Source organism: Nilaparvata lugens, chromosome 5 (assembly GCF_014356525.2).
Source record: "Nilaparvata lugens isolate BPH chromosome 5, ASM1435652v1, whole genome shotgun sequence".
Taxonomy (NCBI): domain Eukaryota; kingdom Metazoa; phylum Arthropoda; class Insecta; order Hemiptera; family Delphacidae; genus Nilaparvata; species Nilaparvata lugens.
The window spans coordinates 5,276,538-5,300,076 of NC_052508.1; the positions used below are offsets into that span (position 1 = coordinate 5,276,538).

The 23,539-nt window shown below is 33.9% G+C and overlaps 2 protein-coding genes across 6 annotated transcripts in view; one reads left to right on the forward strand and one right to left on the reverse strand.

Annotated features, from left to right (window-relative positions):
- Positions 1–23,539, reverse strand: part of LOC111050878 (intraflagellar transport protein 57 homolog) — a 31,442-nt gene that overhangs the window by 1,650 nt on the left and 6,253 nt on the right. Inside the window, exons 1-8 of one of the 4 annotated variants that reach the window (XM_039429788.1) lie at positions 16,181–16,341; positions 12,165–12,369; positions 10,045–10,207; positions 8,552–8,670; positions 7,568–7,733; positions 5,202–5,313; positions 4,489–4,685; positions 1,053–1,197 (exon numbers count right to left, since the gene is read on the reverse strand). In XM_039429788.1, the coding sequence (XP_039285722.1) occupies positions 1,053–1,197; positions 4,489–4,685; positions 5,202–5,313; positions 7,568–7,733; positions 8,552–8,670; positions 10,045–10,207; positions 12,165–12,355 (1,093 nt within the window). In that variant the 5' untranslated portion in view covers positions 12,356–12,369; positions 16,181–16,341. Of the gene's footprint in view, positions 1–1,052; positions 1,198–4,488; positions 4,686–5,201; positions 5,314–7,567; positions 7,734–8,551; positions 8,671–10,044; positions 10,208–12,164; positions 12,370–15,834; positions 15,853–15,949; positions 16,342–23,539 lie in introns of those variants that run through there. The other 3 variants (XM_039429791.1, XM_039429790.1, XM_039429787.1) reach the window with 3 other exon arrangements.
- LOC120351704 lies at positions 16,418–22,275 on the forward strand. 2 transcript variants are annotated; one of them, XM_039429792.1, is made up of 3 exons: positions 16,418–16,656; positions 19,438–19,581; positions 22,122–22,275. In XM_039429792.1, exons 1-3 carry the CDS (start codon positions 16,537–16,539, stop codon positions 22,188–22,190), a joined length of 333 nt encoding a protein of 110 aa, XP_039285726.1. In that variant the 5' UTR covers positions 16,418–16,536; the 3' UTR covers positions 22,191–22,275. The 2 variants fall into 2 exon arrangements, with proteins under 2 accessions (XP_039285726.1, XP_039285727.1); XM_039429793.1 differs by having other exon boundaries at positions 16,463–16,672.

Sequence of the window (23,539 nt, forward strand, 5' to 3'; positions counted from 1 at the left end):
CCCTTTTCAAAATTTATTATTATTTGATCAATCCCATCCATATTCTATTTTCAAACCTTTTCTAACAAATTATAAGATATTCAATATTCTGATTATAGTTTGAACAATTTCATCAAATACTTGCAGGTAACCCGTGCTTCGCATGGATCTAATTTAAAACTTGATAAACTGAAAAATTTTGGGAAAGGCATCCTAGAACCAGCCTCGGTAAATTAAGAATATATATGCAAAAATTCTAGTTTATCAGTCCAATAGTTCAAGCCTGATGAAGCGACATTTGTGAATTTCCTATCCCATAGTGTATGATCCAGTTCTTCGCTTTATTATACTATAGATAATTGACCGAACTCAGTGAGGTCTATGTTTTAACTCGGATTTTCTTTCGTCTGTCTGTCTGTATGTATGTAACGCATTTACGGCCAAACGCGTTGATAGAATTCTATGAGATTTGGCACGAATATTCCTTTTTTAACCGCGCGTCGATTTATAAACAAGGTTTTTTGAAATATTGCATTTTAAGGATAATATGAAAGGAAAAGGAATTCCCTCCATACTCCGATATCACTATATATATCATCTACTCTGAAGAAAGGATTAATCAGACTATAGAATTATTCATCATAAATCAGCTGTCGAGTGGATTATTAATTGCATCCAATAGCGCATGCGATTAATATCTCAATGTAACTTGGTGAAAAATCAACTGCTGTGCGAACTATTAATTGCATGCCACATTGAACGCAATTTTTATGCATTAATAAATGAATTATTGATTGCATGCAATCAATAACTAAAACAACATAGAATAATTGTCTCTCGACCTTTCTCTGCTTTGAACCTGTTGCCAGTATGTCTTGAAGGAGATTAGCCTTTGATGTTAGCATTTTTGATACACCAACCCCAACAGCCATTAGCCGTTTTCACACCGATATGTCCCGACATGACATACAGACAGGATTTACTCTGATGGACAGTATAAGAGGAGGCTGTGGTTTATAACTGCGCGAGGTCTACTGTTCACAGAACTACTAGTATTTAGAGATTGTACTGACATCCATCAGTCATGGTGGATCCGCGCTCTTCCATCTCCTGCTTGATAAGGTCCAACTCATCAGTGAGCCTTGTCAACTGTCTCTGTCTATCGTTCACTCCACCGCTCACTTCTCTGTATTGCTCTGTCACTCTGGCCAATTCGTCCTGAAAAATTAAACAAAAATCACATTTCTAAATATTTACTCTTCTGTTTAGAGCTACTGATTATTACAATACAATAAAAAACTATCAAGTACCCTTTATTTTATTGGAACACTAGGTACTATATAGTGAGGTCCACGTTATAATGGCAGTGTTTGATTAGCAATGGTATTGCTATCCTTGTCTATCATTCACCAAACCTTGATTTAGGACTCGTTCTGTGACTGTGGCGATATCCAGTCAGATGATCACCTTCTTCGATGCAGTCTTGCATCAGCATGCACTCGACAAGACCTCTTTTATTCAATGACGAAGCTGTTAAAAAAAGTAGATTTTAATTCTAATTAAGTGATTTAATAATTAATTATTATCTATCACCTGACAATCACGAACGATTCATTATTGAATTATTAAAGAATTTAGTTATTTGTGCAACTAGTGCGCAAAGTGACAGTTTGCTGCACCGAAAGAAACGTTTACGCCCGAGCCGTAGGTGAGGGCAGAATGGTTTCTTGAGTGCAGCAGAGGAACTTTGCGCACGTATTTCACATTAAGTTTTTTCCTACAGTTACCATTGAATATGAAAAGTGGGTAATTATGGGTAAAATTGCCTGAAATGCATCAAATGTTTTTCTGTGTAATTTTATTATTGATAAAAACCTTAATCCTAAAATCCTAAAGTCCTCGTTGTCCTTGGTTATAATATCTACTTAATAATTTGCTCGTTGTGCTTCGTTGCACCTCTGCTCACTATAGCAGCCACAGCAGTCACTGTTACCAACTTCATTTTGATTTTGCTGCACTGTTGCTCCATATAACCTACTAAGTATTTTGCGTTGCCATGTTGCAAATCTGGAGTGCAGAAAAATTTTTCCCGCACTAGAGCGGAAAAGTGATTCTTTGCGTTCTGTAATCAGTGCAGCAATGGCCACTTTTCAACGTAACTGTAGGAAAATAAATTTTTGCTTAATAAATTATAATTGATTATTTTAAACTAGAATGAACCGTTAATATCACATCAATAAACCTGTATCAGCTATCATCCACAGAAGACATACTAGACAAGACAGAGGTTCGGCAACGTTTTTCTCCTATCTTTCTCCATTGGCATTATAATGTTGGCCTCAGTATAGTGAGTAACGTATTAAACCTTTAAACTTCAGGTTATGACTTTTGCTTATGAATAATTTATACCCAAGTAGCCTCTAGTCCTCCACTGTTTTGACCGTCAACTTGGCTCTACATGAGGTCCACGTTATAATGGCAGAATAGGAAGATAATGGAACAGCGTTGCCGATTCTCTGCCTTTCAACTGCCTTCTTTAGAAGATAGCTGATACAAAAAAATATAATTAGACCGGTGTATATTTGATGTGACTATTAACTAACTGTTCACTCTTGTTTAGAGTAATAAATTATATCCCATTCGTCAAAAAATATACTTTTCAATGATCAAATAATAGATTTTAATAATAATTGAGATAAAATATTCTGTTTTTGTGCATTGTTACCTAATAAATGATCTTCGGAGCTGGAAAAGGATAACGCTATCTGCTTTGTCAAGTGATAAACAAGGATAGCAACACCAATGCTAATCAAATACTGCCATTATAACGTGGACCTCACTATAAGTAGGCCTACTAGAAAGATGGAAAAAAACCATTGCGATTCTCTGTCTTGTCAATGCCTTCTATAGACGGTAGATGATACAGGTTGATTATGATTGATGTAAGTAATATCAACGGTTCATTCTAGTTTAAAATAATCTATTATAATTTATCAAGCAAGAACTTATATTTTTCAATAATTCAATAATGAATTTTTATAATTACGATGAAATATCTCCTTAATTAATTATTAATTCTACATTATTAAAAGACGATTTGGCAACAGAGCAGAGCGAGGAAGAGATAGCGCTATCTGCTTTGTCAAATGATAGACAAGGATAGCAATACCATTGATAATCAAATACCTACTACTGCCATTATAACGTGGACCTCACTATAAGTAGACTACTACACTATATTTGTGTGTATTTTTTGCCTCAAAATTTACTGAAATAACTTACGTAATTTATTTAATGTGCGGTGATAATTATAGTGTAATATTCGACTATAATTTGGTGTTTTGATCTTACTAAACTCAAAATTTTTAGCTCATATTTACTTTTTTGACTTTCCGGTAGTCGCGTCCTACTCAATCACACGAGCAGTCGCGTGTTGTAATTTGCACAACATCAAATTTTCCAAGTGTTATGTACTCTGTTTACTGCCAAAACATATTAATTACTTTAATAATTATTTTTTTCATCTTCTTGGATTATTTTACGCCTATGAACATTTGGATGATTACCATTTCATAGCCCAATAAGGTACATATCAAGCAAAGCCATCAATTCTGTGTTATTGGTTCGTTTACAGTCCCCGTATACAGTCTTTCCCTATCTTATGTACTGTCGCGACTAAATGGCACCTAAAGACTGAACCATTGCTCGGTTGATACTGCTACTCAGTGGAGTGATGGGGAGAAAGTTCTGAAATGCATAGGTAACTCATTCACTGACACCACCCCATTCAATAGTTTTGTGCAGCAAAAAAACTGACACTGTTGTACTTTTAACAACAGCGCGACTGCCGGAAGGTTAACAAAAATTGAATTTGAACTTCCAAGCATAACCTATTTTTTGGGCATGTTATTCATTATCTAAATTTGGGAATAGAATATAGTTTTAATCCAAGCCTATTGTTCTACGTATTGCACCACACACAGCACTGAATTTTGTCAATTTCTCACTTACATCATCTTGTGAAGAAAACAAGACAAGCCACTCAGATGAAGTTCTACAGACTAATGGCTGTACCAATAATAACTTATGGAAGCGAAGCTTGGGTGTCAATGAAAAGAACTGAGTCACGTATTCAAGCAGCCGAAATGAGGTTCCTTCGAGCAGTCAAAGGTTACACTAAGTTGGATTACATAAGAAACGAAGTAATAAGAACCGAACTGAATGTAGAGTCTTTATTGCAAATATTGAAGAAAAGTAGGGAAGACTGGTCCAGCCATCTACTTCGTATGCCAGCAAATAGACTTCCAATTCAAGCTTGGCACTACAAACCCGATGGGAGAAGAGGCGTCGGACGACCGATGAAGAAATGGATGCCGGAACAGGCCAACAGAGCCTAATCCTTGAATGACGATGATGATGATGATGATCCAAGCCTGTTGTTTGTTTCCGATCATATTTGTATGATTTGTAATAATTGTATCCACAAATAAATAAATAAAATACACCAACCTGTGCCGTCCGGTACTGACTGAGCAGATTCTCCAGCTGAGAGTTGAGGAACTTCTCGCGGCTCTTAACTTTCTCCAGCGTGCCTGTGATCTCCTTCTCCAGCCGCTCCAGCTGGAATTTGGCAGAGCCCAAAGTCTCCTCCATTCCAGCTCTGTGCTGTTTCATCTGTTCCAAATGCGAGCGCCAATCTCTGGAGTCTTAAAAACAAAAGAGAATATACAGAAATATTTTGAAAATTTTCTGTTGAAAATATTTGTGCTAAATACGGTATGATCTTATGCATCTATAAATGCTAATGGATCAAAAAGATATCTATCTATTTGTGATATTAATGAAATTCCTGATTTGCATGCAATGAATAATCCACTTGTCAGCTGTTTGATTATGGATAATTCTATACTCTGATTGATCCTATCTTCAAAGTAGTTGATATATAGTGATATCAGAGTGTGAAGGAATTCTTTTCTTTCCATATTATTATCCTTAAAATGCAAAAATTCAAAAAACCTTGTGTATACATCGACGCGCAGTTGAAAGAGGAATATTCCTGCCAAATCTCATCGAATTCTAACAACGCGTTTGGCCGTAATTTCGTTACATACAGACAGACAAAAGCAAATCCGAGTTGAAACATATAGACCTCACTACGTTCGGTCAAATATTTTTCAATACAACAGTTGATACAAATTTTGGTTTCATTATGGTAAACTCACCACTTTTAATTGTGACTTTGAGATGGGGCAAGACACGCTCTAATTCCAGGTGCCACTCTTCCAGATTGGTATTCGATTCGAGAATCTCTTCAGGCTTTTGAAGGTCCATAATCTAAAGATAGAATGAAACAAATAAAATTGATTAGGCCGGATACTTGAGTTGTTTTATCATTATAGAAATTACTTGTAGTCTCTTCTCATTTTTATATATAAATAAAACTAGTATCAAATACTCATATAATTTTGTTAAAATTGTTTACCAAGTGTTAAAATTTTAACACTAATGAAAATGACATCAAAGCTTGAAACTATAGTGAGGTCCACGTTATACGGGCAGTGTTTGATTAGCAATGGTATTGCTATCATTGTCTATCATTTGACAAAGCGGATAGCGCTATCTCTTTCTCGCTTTGCTCTGTTGCCAGATCGTCTTTTAACAATGTGGAATTAATCATTAATTAACAAAATATTTCATCTTGATTATGAAATTATTGAAAAATATAATTTCTTGTCTGATAAAATATAATTGATTATTTTAAACAAGAATGAACAGTTAACATACATCAATATAATACACCTGCATCAGCTAAAGTCTATAAAATTCATTGACAAGACAGAGAGGATCGGCAACGTTGTTCCACGTTGTTCGATCTTTCTCCACTGCCATTATAACGTGGACCTCACCATTTTTGTGTTCTTATGAAAAAGTGAAAAAAGGGGCCAGTGATAATAACTTCTATAATAACTTATTTTGAGGTTTATTTTTGAAGGTAAACCTCTTGAGTTTCACACGTGGCATTATTTCTAATATTCTACCGTACATATTTGAACCACTATCATTTCTAATCATACAAACAGTATAGTAGGCTACAGTAATTTGTTTTTCTTCAGGGCTACTTCCAATATGAATAAAAATAAAAACCTCAGTACCCTTTAAAATTATTTTTTCACTATTTTAGAATGTCCTAAAAATGTTGTGATAAAATAATTTGAAATAGTACTGAGTTTTATATTTTTATTTACAGTAATTATAAAATCGTTTCTCCAAAGTTCTAAAGAAACTATCGTCACTGCTATAATATGTAATGGCTTATTCCACATCAAATGTGTTTTCAAATTCAACGCATATTATATTTTCTCACAACACCCAGACTTGTTGTCTTTGTGGGGAATATTCACTATGTATATTTTGTCTCTGCTGCTGTATTTACTTATTTTGTAAAAAAAGATTATTTGAATAAAAATATAAATCTCAGTACACCCTTTTAAATTATTTTGTCACAACATGTTTCCGACATTAATGACACTTCCATAACTGTCTACATATTTCAACAATTTCAACAAAATGGTATGAGTGTTCGACACTAGTTTCATTTATAATATCGGGGGACCGACCTTTGCTCTGGAGTGAAAAAGCATAGAAAATTTGTAACGAAAGATTGAATTTATAGTTTATATTTATTTATTCATTTCCTCAGTCGTACTATTTATTATTTTTACAGTTATATGAGGAGGCACAACAGGCTTATGCCCAAAACTGTCCCTTTTCAAATTTATACCACAGTCCAAATCAAAATCTAGGTTAAGCTACTATCACTCATCAAAATAATGATTCATTCAAACTTCAAAAAACAAACACATCATCAATTACAAACAGATATACTATGAATTCTATTTAGAATGATATACTATGTTTGCTACAATATTTGTTAATATACTATGTACTATTCTACACTAACAGCGCCGATTTTAGTTAATATTTTAGACTTTCTGAAGTAAAGATGTTTTCTAAAAAAAAGAGAAATAAACGAAAATAAGTTCCGTTTATCTTGCTGAATTTTTCTTCTCGTGAGATCAGCTGAATGATCCCACACATGCACTCGTTCACTCACTTCCATTACCGTATCAACAGACAACAAAATATCCAGCTGTTTTTCCAAGGACATATTTATCCTTTTAATGTCCTTCAGCGAGTTATCCCAGGGTTGAGACCTAGTGCGATCGAATTTTCATATCATAAACCTACTTTGTTCCAAATTTCGTGAGAATCGTTGGAGCCGTTTTCGAGATCCGGTCACATACAGATATACATAGGTATACAAAGATAAAAACATCTAAACATCCAAACATCTAAACATATAAACAGAAATTGCTCGTTTAATAGTATAGGATAAAACTAGCCGGCATCAACCCAGGTAGCAGGTAAGCAGGTAGACTTGAAAATTACATTAATGTCCGAAACATTTTGTGACAAATAACTTAATAATTTAAAAGGGTACTGAGTTTTATATTTTTATTTATATCAAAAGCAGCCCTAAAAAGAGACGAAGATTATTTGATTTATTTGCTCCGTGGCTATACGGTACCTTGTGAGCACTGGCAATATTATGCAGATCATCAATGTGTAGCAGATTATCCTCATCTTCCTCAGAATCCTCACCGGCCATCTCTTCCTCAACTCTTTCCAGCAGAAGTTCATAATCATCCTCACCATTACTGTCCTCATCTTCTACCTCAGCTGGAGGTCGAGGTCTGAAACAAATTATTACATCTCAAAATATTTATATTCTTCCAAATATATCCATATTTTATCGTGAGGTCCACGTTATAATGTCAGTGGAGAAAGATAGGATATCAACGATTATAAACGGTAGCTGATACAGGTTTATTAGTGTAATATTAACTGTTCATTCTAGTTTAAAATGATCAATTAATTTTATTAAGCGAAAATTTATATTTTTAAATAATTTCATAATGAATTTTCATAATTAAGATGAAATATTTTGTTGATCAATTATTAATTCTACATTGTTGGAAGACGATCTGGCGAACGGAACAAAGCGAGAAAGAGACGGCTCTATCTGATTTGTTGAATGAAAGACAAGGATAGCAATACAATCGCTAATCAAACACTTCCATTATAACGTGGACCTCACTATAGCTGCACAGTATCGAGCTAGTATATACCGCAGTAGTCTATAGGCCTATATTTATTATTCTGGTACAGTACAGTGTTATTAGAAGTGATGAACCAAAAACTGTTTATCGACTTCATAAAATAAGACTCTGAATATTATTATGATCTTCTCATAATAATAATAATAGTTTCTCTGATTACAATGAATTGCAACCAGAGGAGTCTATTGACAAAACATATACATAATTGTTATATTATACATACAAAATTGCTACAAACTTAATTTAATAAAAAATATTACTACCTATATAAATCTAGCCAGTTTTGAATTAAATATATTCGTTGTGGTTTAGTAAACACTACACATTAATTGAATTTTGAATTATTCAATGAATATGCCCAAAAAGTCACAATGATAAACTACGGTACTTACTTTTTCCATACAAACTTCAGGTGGCTCAAAGCTTTATCGGCTAGTGCATTTAGTATGTAGATGGCATATTTTCCAGATCCTTGTTTCAGTTTATTTGGTGGAAAGTCAACAACAATGCCCTGTTAGAAAACAATTTATTATTCAACCAGAAATATATGAATAGAACGTTAATGAATGCAAGATAATATATTTAAAATAAATTGATTAGATTTTGGCTCAGCCAGTCGGAGGAGATAGACCATGAATAAATTTTATAAAAATGTGAATTGATGTGTTACCGTATTTTTATTGAATGTCTACCGATAGAAAAAATATAAAAAAATGTTAGATAATTTATTTGTCCAATAAGTATTTTAGGTGTAACCGCCCCCAGATGGGGTTAGAAGAGAAATCTCTAAATACCAATGGGCGAGTCATGGGACTTTATTAAACAACAAACTTTTATTTATTTATCTATTCTATTCTATTTATTTAATCATTCAGAATTTCACAACTTTTACTTCCTATTAAACTCCCAAATTTTATTAAATTGATCAATCTAATTTAAATTTGGACAACAAATAATCTATATCATTTCATTGCAAATTCTATTGAAAATGCCTGTAAGATTTGCTAACTGCTCGTATGGAATTTTAACTGTTTACAATGGTAGCGTGAACCTTGATTCATTTTATTATTACAATAAATAATTGGAGACTCCGTCAATTAGGGTTTTAAACATGAGCTAGAAAACGTAATGTCACTCAACATCGTTTGAATTATATATCTATTAGAATCTTCACTACACTATTGTCGATTCACTAGAATTTTCAAAAAACATTCACACATTAACTTCCCTAATTATTAATAAACCATTTCAACATAATGCACGGTTAAAAATAATACATTTTAACAAATTTACACATGAAACAAACACGTTAATTTTGGGTCCTCGAGGCCCGAGGCCACCTCTAGATTTTATCTGTTTCGATTCGCGGCTTGATTGAGGCTGAACTTTTCCACGAAATTATGTTCCCCTTCCACCAAAGAGACGACGGTCCACGTGGAGACAGAGCTCAATTCCGTGGGAAAGGAAAATGCAAGTTTGAAATATTCCCAAATACTCTTGTATTTTCAATCGCTAATGGAAATACAGTTCCGTGAGAATACTTCAACACGGCATAGAATTTAAGACTTCCCGGACGCAAGTTAGCAAAATATTAATGTGAGAAAATTATGTTTCAACATATAAATAAATTTCTCACGATAAAAATTCAACTACAAGATTATTAAAGTCTCATCATTGTTAAAGTCCAAATTCTATTCTTTTTTAGATGAATCCAATCAATAAATTTAATTTAATATCATAACCATTAAATAGGAATTTAATTATTGCTGAATGGATTTTCCACCACACATTTCATCTTCATTTTGAAAACAGAATAACCCAATACTTCTATACTTTCAGATAGGCCTACGGTACTTCTAATTCTATTAGATTGGCAAAGACTTACAAGCTCCCTGGTAGCATCCAATATGCTGGCAATAGTCGAGTTGGGATCATCATACTCTTGAGGCTGTTCAAATTTTAGACCCAATTTTCTTAGCAGCCAGGCAGACAAAACGGTGAAAAGAAAAAATTGCTCTCCAGCATTTGTCTGCAGTGCAAAGTAGTGTCTGAAAAATTTACAATAAATTCGAATTTTCATCCCCATAACGTATTTTGAAGTTCTATTAAAAATAGAAATAGGAATTTTAGAAATATTTTAAATAGAAATTTTTTAAGTTCTATTAAAAATAGATTACCTGAGTTTAATATTAGTTTGATATTTATTCGTTACTTCCAGTCTATAGTGAGGTCCACATTAAATGTCAGTGTTTGATTTTAGCAATGGTACCGTATTGCTATCCTTGTCTATCATTTAACTAAGAGGATATAGCGCTATCTCTCTCTTGCTTTGCTCTGTTGCCAGTTCATCTTTTAACAATGTAGAATTAATAATCGATTAACAGAACATTCCATCTCAATTGTGAAAATTCATCATGAAATTATTGAAAAATATAACTCCTTGCTTAATGGAATATAATTGATTGTTTTAAACTAGAATGAACAATATAATTAATATTTGCCACATTAAAGAATGTGAGTGTTTTTTCACTTAAAAGTTTTATTAAATAAGTTGGTGATAAAATTAATATTACATAAATAAACCTGTATCAGCTACTGTCAAGAAGGCATTGACAAGACAGTGAGGATCGGCAACGTTGTTCCCTATCTTTCTCCACTGCCATTATAACGTGGACATCACTTTAATAACCACTATGAAATAGCTTTATATATAACAGGAGCTATATTCTGTAGATTAAGTACTTCAATAATATACTAGACTATTTTACAACAGTAAAATATTATTAAATAACAAAATTATTTTTCGAAAAACTTTTTTGCACATATTTTTACAATTTACCATTATCAATATTTTTGTTTCCAAATTCTCAACTTCCTGTTCATGACTAAATTTTCCACTTTCACGTTTCCGTGGACTATCAAATTTTCTACAAAATGCTTTATAAGTTACCTCCTTCACACAGACTTGTAGACTTGTAGGGGGCTTCTTTATATACCTTATTTGTAAATATCGTGTGAATAATTATTAATTAAAATAATTAATATTGATCTTGCACTTTTACAACAGAACTCACGGTTTTCTTCTTTGAAAACAAGAAAATGTTGTAAATGTAGCCTCATTTTGTATGTAACATTCTAGGAAATAAATTGATTCGAGAAACACGGTGTATACAGACATAATTTATTATTATTTGTCTGTTTTAATGTAGTCCAGTCAATATAGACATAAAAAGGGGGTGTGCTTGCAATTTACATTCTAGTTCTGAGTTATACTGTTTGAAATTTTGATCCTTGAGGTGTCCTTAAGCGCGCCTCTCCACTAGGAAATACTGAAATGAAGTGCATCCAACGGGTGATTCTCAGAGCATAATATCATGAACTTATATCATTGTGCGAAATATCAATGTGAGGACAATGTAGTTGGTGATGATGGTTGAAGCTGAAAATTAGGTGTTTTTCACAATACAAGGAGCATTGTTGTCAGGTGTACCTGGAAATCTATATGAGATAGAGCGCTCTACCTGATCTCAGATTGTAGAGCACAAAAATACGCTAGAGGGATTTTGAAGTATACATCTAAATGATAACAATCGGAAGATATTGTTGATCAAAAACTCTTCTCTTCTTCTTCTACTTTTTCCTCTCCTTCTTCTCCCTTCTCTTCTTCTTCTACTTCTTCCTCTTTTTCTTCTTCGTCTTCTTCTTCTCTCTTTCCTCCTTCACCCCTTCTCCTTCTTTCTATCCTTCTTCTTCTCACTCTTCTTATTCTTATTCTTCATCTTCCTCTCTTTCTTCTTCTTCTTTCTCTTCTTCTTCTTTTCCTTCTTCTTCCTCCACTCCTTTTTCTTCTTACTCTTCTTCTTCTTCTTCTTCTTCTTCTTCTTCTTCTTCTTCTTCTTCTTCCTCTTCTTCTTCTCCTCTTACCCTGCTTCTGATAGCCTCTATTATGCATTCCCACATGAATATGGTAGCAACTTTTCTGATGAAAACAATTTGTTGACTCACTTGTGTATCGGCCGCATTTTCAGCTCCTTCAGAAATTCCTCGTCATAGTTGAGCACCTTGAGTTTATCGATGAGTTCCTCCATCACTTGAAAGGAGGATTGGAATAGTTGCTCAGGCGTCTCATCCACCGTACTACCCCTGGAAGACATCTGTTCACGAAGCATGCTGGTCGAAGGAGAATCCAGTTGCATTTGCTCACGAAAATCTACAAGAGAAAATTTTACTTTCAGAACTAAATAGGCTACTCTCTAAGTAGGCCTAAACACTTTCCACTAATTAAAAGTACCTAGGTTTTACTGTAATACTACACCTTTTCCAATTTTATTTGATAAAGTATCATATTGTATTTGAGAATAGTCACTTGTAATTGAGAGGATGTCAGATGTAGATTAGAATAGTCTATTGTATTTGGGAAGTCATCACATGTAATTGAGAATACAGAATAGTGAATTGTATTTGAGAAATCGTCAAATGTAAATGAGAAGATATCAATTGAAAATGAGATCATTTTCCAATTGACATTTCATGACTCTACTGCGTAGCCTACAGTACAGGTTTGATTTGAGCAGGAAAGGATACTGTACTACGTAGGTACACAGTATTCCAATTATTACTATCATATAGGCTTTGCATGGGTGGAAATTAATATTTTAATGTGAAATGGTGAAAGTATTTCCCCTTTACTGTTTACGAATGATGAATAATTATTATTTCTATGTATGCGTATTGGCAACGCGACTTTTGTCTCCAAATATTTTGTGAAACATTACAATTATTGATGAAGATCAAATTCTCTGTTTACGATGCAATTGAACTTCATCAACAATCAATTGAATCTCTTGATCAAACAATTCTTCAATGGATTTTGGAGCTTGAAAATAATGTTTTATTCAAAAACTAAACGTTTTATTGCAATATTAAATATATTATCTAATTATTTTATATGAGTACAGTTATGAAAAATATAAGTACTGGAAGTACTGTTTTTTTTAATCATTTCCCAATTACAACTGACAACTTCTCGATTTCAAATCGTATGTTCTCAAATTGAAATGATACTCTTCTCGAATAAAATTCACTATTCTCAACTACAGACTCCTGAGCATGACGTGAAACTGATACTGGGCGATTTCAATGCCAAACTTGGGAAAGAAGCTTGCCACAGACCAACTATTGGTCCTTACAGCCTACACGATGAGAGCAATGAAAATGGCCTAAGAATGATCGACTTTGCAGGCGGTAATAGCATGACTATCAGTAGTACATATTTTAAACATAAAGACATCCACAAAATGACTTGGGCATCACCAGGTGGTACAACAAAGAACCAGATAGATCATGTTATGATAGACAGGCGTCATGGCTCTGATATCCTGGATGTGAGAAGTGTTCGTGGGGCTGACTGTGACACAGATAACTTCATCATCAGATTAAGATATAGGCAAAGAATTAATAATGCTGGATTGTCCAAGGGTAAAAAACAACTGAGGTTTGACTGTGAGAAGCTGATGAAAGACCAGAATATAAAGAAAAGTTATCAGCAAAATCTAGAAGAACGACTGAGGGAACCTCTGAATACAGAAAACGCATCAGTGGAAGAAATTTGGAGAGGCATTAGAGAAAATATTGTGAAGACCGCCCAGGAGACCATTAGATATAAGAATAGAGAAACCAGAAACGCATGGATGGATGAGGAATGCTTGCAAGCCCTAGAAGACAGAAACCGAGCAAGAATGAACATGCTGAACAGAAAAACAAGAGCAACAACAAACCTATTCCAAGAGAAAAGAGCGTATGCCAGACAGCTCTGCCGAAAAAAGAAAAGAGATTTTGAAAGAAGTAAGTTGAAGAGATAATGGCGTTTGCTGAGGCAAAGAATGTGAGAAAAATGTATATGAGAATACGAGAAGGAAAGGCTGGATTCCAACCAAAAACACATTTTTGTACAGATAGTGATGGCAATCTTGTAGGAGGGGAAGAACAAGTCATTGAGCGGTGGAGAGAATATTTCAATGAATTGCTTGGAGGAATAGCTGAGGAGGATCTACAACTGGAATGCAATCAAATAGGTCCAGAACCATTCATTGAAGACCCTCAGATACGTGAAGTAGAGGAAGCCGTTGAATCACTGAACAATAATAAGGCTTCAGGGGAAGATACAATAACTGCAGAAATGATAAAGGCTGGTGGTCCACACCTTCTCAAAGCTTTACATATAGTTTAATTGTTCAAATTTGGAGAGAAGAAGAAATGCCTGAAGATTGGCGGATGGCGGTAATCTGCCCTATCCATAAGAAAGGAAGCAAGACTGACTGCTCAAACTATAGAGGTACCTATCTCCTTATTGAATATTGCTTATAAAGTCCTAACCAAGATAATAGGTAGAAGATTGATGACTTATGTGGAAGAAATTTTAGGGGACTACCAAGCTGGATTTAGACCAAACCGATCATGCACAGACCATATATTCACTATCCGTACAATTTTGGAAAAATGCTATGAGTATAATATTGATTTGCACCAATTATACATAGATTATAAGCAAGAATTTGATGGTGTGAAAAGGAATAGTCTGTTAGCAAGTATGATTGAATTCGGTATACCTGGCAAACTTACAAGATTAGTGAGAATGACTTTGAAAGGTACAAAGTACAGAGTGAAGATCCAGGGAAGCCTGTCCAACAGTTTCTTGGCAAGTAATGGACTTAGACAAGGAGATGTATTATCGGCCATGCTATTCAATATTAGTTTGGAAAAGGTTATGCGGAGTTTTATAGTTAACCCAAATGGAACCATCATGGATAGGACTCTACAATACATGGCATACGCAGATGATGTGGTCCTACTAGCAAGAAATAAAAGAGCCCTACTGGAAGGATTTGACCAACTTAAGACTGGATCTGAGCAAACAGGTCTCAAAATTAATAAATAAGACAAAATATATGCACAATAGTAGAAAAAATACCCAAGGGAATGAAAGACGTTTTGTGTTTGGAGACAGTAGTTTTCAGTTCGATATTAAATTTATCTAACCAAAAAATATATGGATTGAAAGATCGTGGAAAGAGATGGAATCATTGGATTTTTAGTTGATACCTACAAAATTATTCGTTATATTTTATTTTTATTTATTAATTGGAGTAAAGTAAACAATAATAAATTTATAAATTAATAAATAAATATATACCCACAATCTTAAAATGTTATAACGGTATATTTCTCATTATTTTCAACTTCATCAATGGGGTCTATTATTTTTTCAATAATTCTGTATATTATAAAGTTAATATAATACTAATAAAGTTATAAACTGTGCATGTTGAAGAGATAAAATAAATAAGGTAAATATATAATTTTATAATCTTCTATGATCTTATTTTTGAATAGGTATTATCTTTTTAATTATTGTATATGTATGACATTTATTGTATATTTTTGTGACAAAGGTAATGCTTCTGAAGACCTCAGAAGCAGTTATGATAAAACATATTTTGTTTTATTTTAAATAATGATGTCTATTTCAGGGGTAACTAGCCCCAAGATTCTGGACGTTCACACTTAAATTGTAAAAGAATTCAGCCTCTACCACTACATCCCATAGAAAATAGAGTGTCTCTGATTTTTAGCCCTTATTTCCTCCCTCCGCAAGAAAAGAACGAAATCTGCTTACAAACAATTTTCCTTCATGTGGACACACCTTTCTATTTATTTATGATACACAAAGTACTGAACATGTAAGTATACAATGAAATAAAAGGCTATTCATACTTCTTCAAACGTCAAACCTTTTTCAGGGGTGCCCACAGGGGAAACCGGTTTGTATTTCCAGGGGCAGCTCAAAATCAAATCCTGGGGGTTCCAAAAAAGGACAGCAGTGTTTAAAACTAAGATACTGACGGATTTTTTTTTTGTAAAAGTTGATTTTTCTAAATTAAGGGGTGTTGCGTTCATTGGTTTGGGGGGAAGTGGTCATCCCTGTCTTTTTTGAGAAGTAGTAGATTTTGTATAGTACTCACAAGTCTCCTCTGCAGCAAAAACAATTTATATAGATTCTCAAGTCTCAAAAAATCAAGAGAAAATCAATAAACATAATAAATAATATTAAAAAACCCTTCACTACTAGAAATCACTTCATAGTATACATCCAACGTGTAGCCTACCCTATTTTGTTTTGATTGGTTCGTTGCTAGGATACGCAGCGGAAAGCATCGATATATTTGTAAACATCGATAAGCGTATATCGTTCAACAATCGATATTTGACCATTCGACTTCAGAAAAACTTCAATAGGCCTACTCTGCAAATCTGCAATTGACCGAATTTAACCTTCCTAATCTTTCAATAAAAAATAGTAACTTTTTGGTAATTTAGAATGTCTGAAACCCCTGATAGGACATTCCTGCAGAGAAAACAAGATTTGAAAAATGCACTTCGACAGGAATATTGGAAAAAGATCACTGAACCAATTGATAGGCATCCTGGAGCTTATCTGGTAAGATATATTTTAGGTTAGCTTTTATAAAAATCTTACAATCAACTTGCTTTTCTATGAATTCATTAGTGAATTATAATTATTATATTTACGTATTTACTAAGTTTGATTTTTTTACATGATAACCATCAAATTCAAATTTAAATATTCTTTATTCCATACAAAATACAGATTACATTGTATTACAGAGCATGTTTTACTGGAATACCCCTACAAAACTATTCGTCTGAGTGTAGGGGGTTGGTTCTTGTTACAGTGGGTAGCCAATAGTCTATTCATAATATTATATAGGCAATAGAATGTCCGGCTTTGTTAACAAGAAGGTGAATATAAGATAGTTTGTATTATAATTATGAAATTAAATATTACCTATTACATTGTTCATTGACGAAATTTCATAAACAGAAAAAGATTGATAAGAGTAACATATACAGATTCGAGAATTGAAATATGAATAAATTCTTGAGATTGCACGAGTGAAATATATTTTGTATAGCCTATAGGTACTTATTGTAAAAAATAATGGTAGCTTCTCATATAAAAAAAAAATTACCGAGGAACAGAAACCAGCCGATTCCCCAGTAACCATCAAAAAGAATATAGTAATGAAGATATGTAAATCTATAAACGATTAAATAAAGTGTGTGGTAAATATAAAGAGAAGAAAGGTAAGTTATGAAAATTTATAATCTCAAAAATGAAAAAAAAAATCTATGTATGTATAAGAAAAGCTATCAAATTAATAGAGATGATCTTAGTGCCAATAAACAGACTGAAGCAGGCTTTCTGACGACTCCCAGCCCAGGTGGTATAGCCACCCCTCCACCTTACGCTTGAATGCAGCCCCACTGCATTCATCCATATCAGTTCTTATCTCATCGGGCAAATTACGATAGACCATTTGAGCCAAATAAAAAGGTGTCCTCAGCTCCACTCCATGAACCACCTGCGGCGTCGCAAAACCGAAGTTAGCTCTATACCGTGTAGGATAGGTATGTAAAATATCTGATAAAATTTTAAGTTTATTAGTTTTTAGGTAGATCAATAAAGATTTAATGTACAATTGCCTTACATTTAAAACTGTAAATTCTGTAAAAAGTTGTGCTGTTGGATATCGGCATTCCTTATTTAAAACAGTTTTGATAATTTGTCTCTGCGACACCGCAAGCGGTTCAAGGAGGGTAGCAGGAAGGCCTCCCCAAACCAGTATGCCATACTGTATAATAGACTGGACGTATGCGTAATACACTGTCTGTCTTACACTGCTTCTTAGTCAAAACTTGACTCAACTGGGAAAAAGCATACAGTAGCCTTCTAAGTCGCTGCTTCACCAACTGGATGTGCGGACTCCAACTTAAGGTGTTATCAATTGTTATCCCAAGGTACTTATATTGATTAACTCTTTCTAAGTTTTGACATTTGCAGGAAATTGAAGTAGAGTCCCCACATGAGTGAAGTTTCAGGTCTTTGTGTCCTGGATCTTGCTGATTACGGGTTACTATAGGCATGTACTTGGTCTTGCTGATATTGACAGTCAAAGAGTTGTGGTCAAACCAGGCCTTAATTCTAGACAAGTCAGCAGTAGCGTTCCTGTATGCGTCGTCCCATATCATCAACTACTTTTATGTAGGTCTATGGTCATAGAAGACCTAAAAAAATCAAAAATTGTGTAAGCTAGCCTATTTGGTACCGTATCCTTTATTTTTTCACTGAATTAATGTTTAAGTTTACTAAAAATTAAAATATCTAGCCTATTATTTGATATCAGGGTATCAGAGAATAAGGTAGCTCAGTGTTTAGAAAAATAAATGTATTTGCTTCCTTCTACATTCTACCATACCTATAGTGAGGTCCACGTTATAATAGCAGTGGATAAATATAGGAGAATAGCGATGCCAATTCTCTGCATTAATTAATTATATTTCTAAACTGTCAACAACATAATTGGCATAGTTTTATGAAAAGGTAGCTAGAAAAGGATAGTACCACCGGCTTTGTAGAATGATAGACAAGGATAGCAATTCCAAAGTTGAACAACTACTGTCATTATAACGTGGACCTCACTATATGCCTGAATGTCTCTCATAAATGTTCTGAAACATTTGAATAAATGCATTAAAGTTCATCACTCTCAGCTAGCTTCTTCTGAACTTTCTATTTTGTTGTTCTATAATATAGTGGTGCTCCACTATATTTTAACCCTTTCACACACTTCTTGTGTAATATATATTTTACAGGATTGGAGTTTATATGACAGGTTAACAACACTAAAGTTGTGTTAGTAATCCATAGATACTTAGAATAAGAGTGTCTTATTACACTCAGAATAATGCAAGTTTCTAAATGTCTTTGCTTCTTTCTTTTGTCCTACCTTTGCCCATAGTAAGGGCTTAAGTATGGTACTTAACAATGTATTTCTAAACAATGGATGCTCTCGGATTGTGAAAATTCATGTCAAATTATCGGCTACATCACACCCTCTACTTCCACTGATCCACTGTGTTTTGACACCAACAGTGTGAATATATAATCTAATTTGTTACAATGCTCTTTTTTATATTAGAAATCTGAATTTGTTTCCTATTTTCCAAATTAAAACTGCAACAAAACTGAAAATTGGTTCACTGACCAAAATTCTCATAATTTAAAAACTGTATAGCCTACATTTTTTTCTCCTACTTCTACAATTTCTATTTTCTACAGTTCATTTCTACTTTCTACAATTTCTTATTTCAATGTTTTCAGTGAACTAATATTCAAACCCTTATTTTTTGTTTACAGATGGACCCTGGTTTACAACGTTACACTGCTGTTCAACCAACCAGGTACCAATACTTCAAACCAACACTTTACTCGGGCGTGATGTACATCTGTGTAATGGTGATTCCATTTGCTGGCACCATGTGGTATTTCAAAACATCAAGGGTAGGTTCAATTTGTTGAATAGATTTACCCACAGTTGCACGTACGTCGGTCAACGTTCAATCACGATTAAATTCTATACTTTAATCGAGATTAGCGCCAGCCGATGCAATTTGGTTTTACAAAACAGACATTTCAAACGTAAAAAATTTTAATTCTGATTAGATGGAACCATTTTAACAGCGATTAGTTGAAATGAAGAACATTTGCTTGAACTAAGATAATAATCGGAAAATAACGCCGGTTAAACTAATAAAAGATTTTTATTTCTTTCGACTTAGACTTTTCGACGTAAAAGATTTTTAACAGGTCATTCACGGGGAATTAAATCCAACTAACGCCAATTAGGTACCCACTGATAGCTCTTTTCCAATTAATTTTTGGTAAAAAAACTACAAAGTTCAAAGTATAAGCTAAATATATGGATGAATTCTACCCGTTAATAAAATAGAGAAGTGTGTTTAGCGGATTATTAGCATTCAAAATTAAATTCTGATTTTTGAGGTTAGTTTTTGATCTGGTTTGCCTGCAGATAGCACTAGACACTGGCGACAGACAGAACATTTTTATGGCGCATGCCTAATGAATGGTCACCGCTTAAATAACATAACCTCAATTTTGTGCCATTTGTTCAGAATAATAACATCTGTCGGTTAAACTACAGTGTTGCCGGATTGTGAAACCGTTAAAATCTTGGTTAGTTAACCGAAAAACTTAATCGGGATTAAAAACTAACCGATCTTTGTGAAACAGAAATGAATACGTAAAACTAACAATGATTTGTTAATCAGCGTTAATGTCCATATTTAACAGACGTACGTGCAACTGGCTCAAAGTATTTAATTAACTAGGTCCATAAAATGGATCACTAAAGTGAAGCCCACTGGAACACGTCAAGAATATGTGAGGAAAACAGCTAGGCCTACTCCAAGGCAGAAATCAAATAAGAAAATAAGCACTCACCACACTGCTCTCCAACATATAGTACTGTCGGAGCTAGTTCAGAGGGTGATGTTTGAATGAATAGAATGACTGCCTTTTTTACCTAGGAGGGCGAAGTTAGGGCGCAGTCGGCCCTCTCTTACTCTTAACCCTCAAGGTGATGTTGATGGCGAGCGAACAAGATTACATGATTGCTCAAACCTGTGCATTTATACCGTCCCGGCTCACACACAGGCTCAGGTGAGCACACCTGTGCAGGTAAAAAGAAATTAAATTCGATTCTTCTCCGGTCACCTGCGCGGGTCGGTGTACCTGTGTAGGTTTGCCTGAAGTGGCCCCCAACGCTCCGGTATACCTGTACAGGTAATACCTCTCCGGTATACCGCAACGTGTATGGCCGGCCTAACAGGCAACACATCAGCCATCCACCTGAGCTAAGTCATTAACTGAAATCAGAAATAGCTGAGGCCGCAGGAAAGAGCCCTGTCATACATTTACATAATCAATATTAAATATTTTGTTAATTATTTATATTTATACATTGTTAGAAACAGAAAGGACAGCGCTGCAGAGCTAGAAAAGAATAGCGCTATCTGCTTTGTCAAATGATAGACAAGGATAGTGATACCAATGTTAATCAAATACTACCATTATAACGTGGACCTCACTCTAATGATCTCCTATAGTGAGGTCCACGTTATAATGGCAGTGGAGAAAGATAGGAGAAAAACGTTGCCGATCCTCTGTCTTGTCAATGCCTTCTATAGACGGTAGCTGATACAGGTTTATTAATGTAATATTAACTGTCCATTCTCGTTTAAAATAGTCAATTATCCCATACTATTAAACGAGCAACTTCTGTTTATAAATGTTTAGATGTTTGTATTTCACCGGATCTCGAAACTGCTCTAACGATTCTCACGAAATTCAGAACATAGTAGTTTCATAATAATAAAGATTCGATTGCACTAGGTCTCATCCCTGGGGAAAATCGCTGAAGGACATTCAAAGGATAATTATTATTCATCCTTGGAAAAACATATGATAATTGGAAGTGAGTGAGCGAGTTCATGTGTGTGGGTGGGACTGTGTCAAAATTATGACTCAGCTGTTAAACTTTTGTAATCATTCAATCAGGTACTTAGTGCCGGTTGCAAAAAAGCCGGGTTAGTTTCAATCCTGATTAGTTCCAGTGGATCCATCTTTTTGAAATGGTCTTCTCTGATTTGGTTCACGTGAAGTTAATCAGGATTAAAATTTAACCGGCTTTTGTGCAAATGGGCCTTTGTGAGGGAAATATTTGCATTCCTCTGGGAATTAATCTCAATTCACTGTGATTAGATAGAACATTTCTGTATGAATGTTATTATAATTTCTTCTTTCGTAATAATTGTTTTATGCTTTTGTACTCCAGAGCGAAGCAATGCCAATGTTAATCAAATACTGCCATTATAACGTGGACCTCACTATAATGATCTCCTATAATTAAACATGCAAGTAGCCCTTTTAAAATACTTTTCAGGTCATATTTAAAAGTTTGAATTGTGTGAATTGATATGTTTCAAAAATGTTTTTCTCTATTTGAATTTTCTTTTTTACAGGATGCTAGAGAGAAGGCTATCCGTACCGGTCAAGTGGCTTATGCTGATCGACCGTGTAAATTTGTTTAAAAATCTTGATATTTCTTGAAGCTAGTTGAAGTAATATAATTGTTTCTAAAAAACCATTGTTAAATAAATATTATTTAAACATTAATTTCATTTTTTTATACCTAGGAACTTTCAAACCCTCTCAAAATCTTCCCCAGTACATTAACTTCGATGTCATGTAATCTGGATAAATTAAAATTGGATTCAATTTCACTTGCAAATAGTAAGCAATTGAGTCTAATTTTAAATTATATATTTACAGCGTGACACAGAATAACGGGAACTTTTAAAAAACGCCATAAAACATTAGTGGGAAGGGCAAAAATGATTTTATTCAAAATAATGTAAAGTTCAAGACTTGCCATTTGAGAATTATTAATAACATCTAACACTTTTTTGACAATTACTTCTTCAAGATGGCTTCCTTTTGAACGAATACACTCTTGAAATCTGTGTTGACGATTCCTCATTGATCGCTGCAACATCTGCGTTTCCTGGTCCCATGATCTGTCCACCTGCGATTTTCTGTTTGTGGAGCTATCTCAAATCAAACGTTCTCACAACTTGACCAATAACTGTGATTGAATCATAACAGACAATTCAAAATGAAATTAACAATATCCCAGCTGAAATGTTGCAGCAATCGTTCAGGAATCTCCACACAGATTTCAAGAGTGTATTCGTGCAGCAGGAAGCCATCTTGAAGAAGTAATTGTCGAAAAGTGATAGATGTTATTAATAATTCTCAAATGGCAAGTCTTGAACTTCAAATTAGTCTGAATAAAATCATTTTTGCCCTTCCCACTAATGTTTTATGGCGTTTTAAAAAGTTCCCGTTATTCTGTGTCACCCTGTATTTCCATTGGTGAGATTCATGATACATGGAATATTCAAATTACATCACTAAAGAAATACACAAATAAAATACCAACTTAAATTTTTGAAACATGGAAACATGCAATACTATAAAAAATAACATGAAATGATAATCAGTACGGTAGACCAGTTTCTTGTTTTACTTGAATAAATAAAACAAAACATATTTTCAAAATAGAATACTTTGTTTATGCTATTCTGTTATTGTAAAGGAACTATAATTATATTCTTCGTACTATGAAACGAAAATAATCTTTATTATGCTGAGTTAGGACTTTTATGTCCTCTCTATCACTCAAAATCGAATCTATTAGCTGAAAACAGTACATACTATGTACCGGTATTCATTAGAAGAATATTGAAATTGAAACTTATTGGAAAAAGTCTCAAAAATAGGATTGAATGGTGATGAAAACACTGGAATGTCACAAATATCTAATTTATTGCAAAATTACATACATGTTTCAACACTAAAGCTGCGTTTACACCAAAGT

Coding starts and splice junctions, on each gene's coding strand:
- LOC120351704 (XM_039429792.1), top strand. CDS start 16,537: ATGTCTGAAACCCCTGATAGGACATTCCTGCAGAGAAAACAAGATTTG. Junction 16,657..19,437: donor GGCATCCTGGAGCTTATCTG/GTAAGATATATT, acceptor TTTTGTTTACAG/ATGGACCCTGGTTTACAACG. Junction 19,582..22,121: donor GGTATTTCAAAACATCAAGG/GTAGGTTCAATT, acceptor TCTTTTTTACAG/GATGCTAGAGAGAAGGCTAT.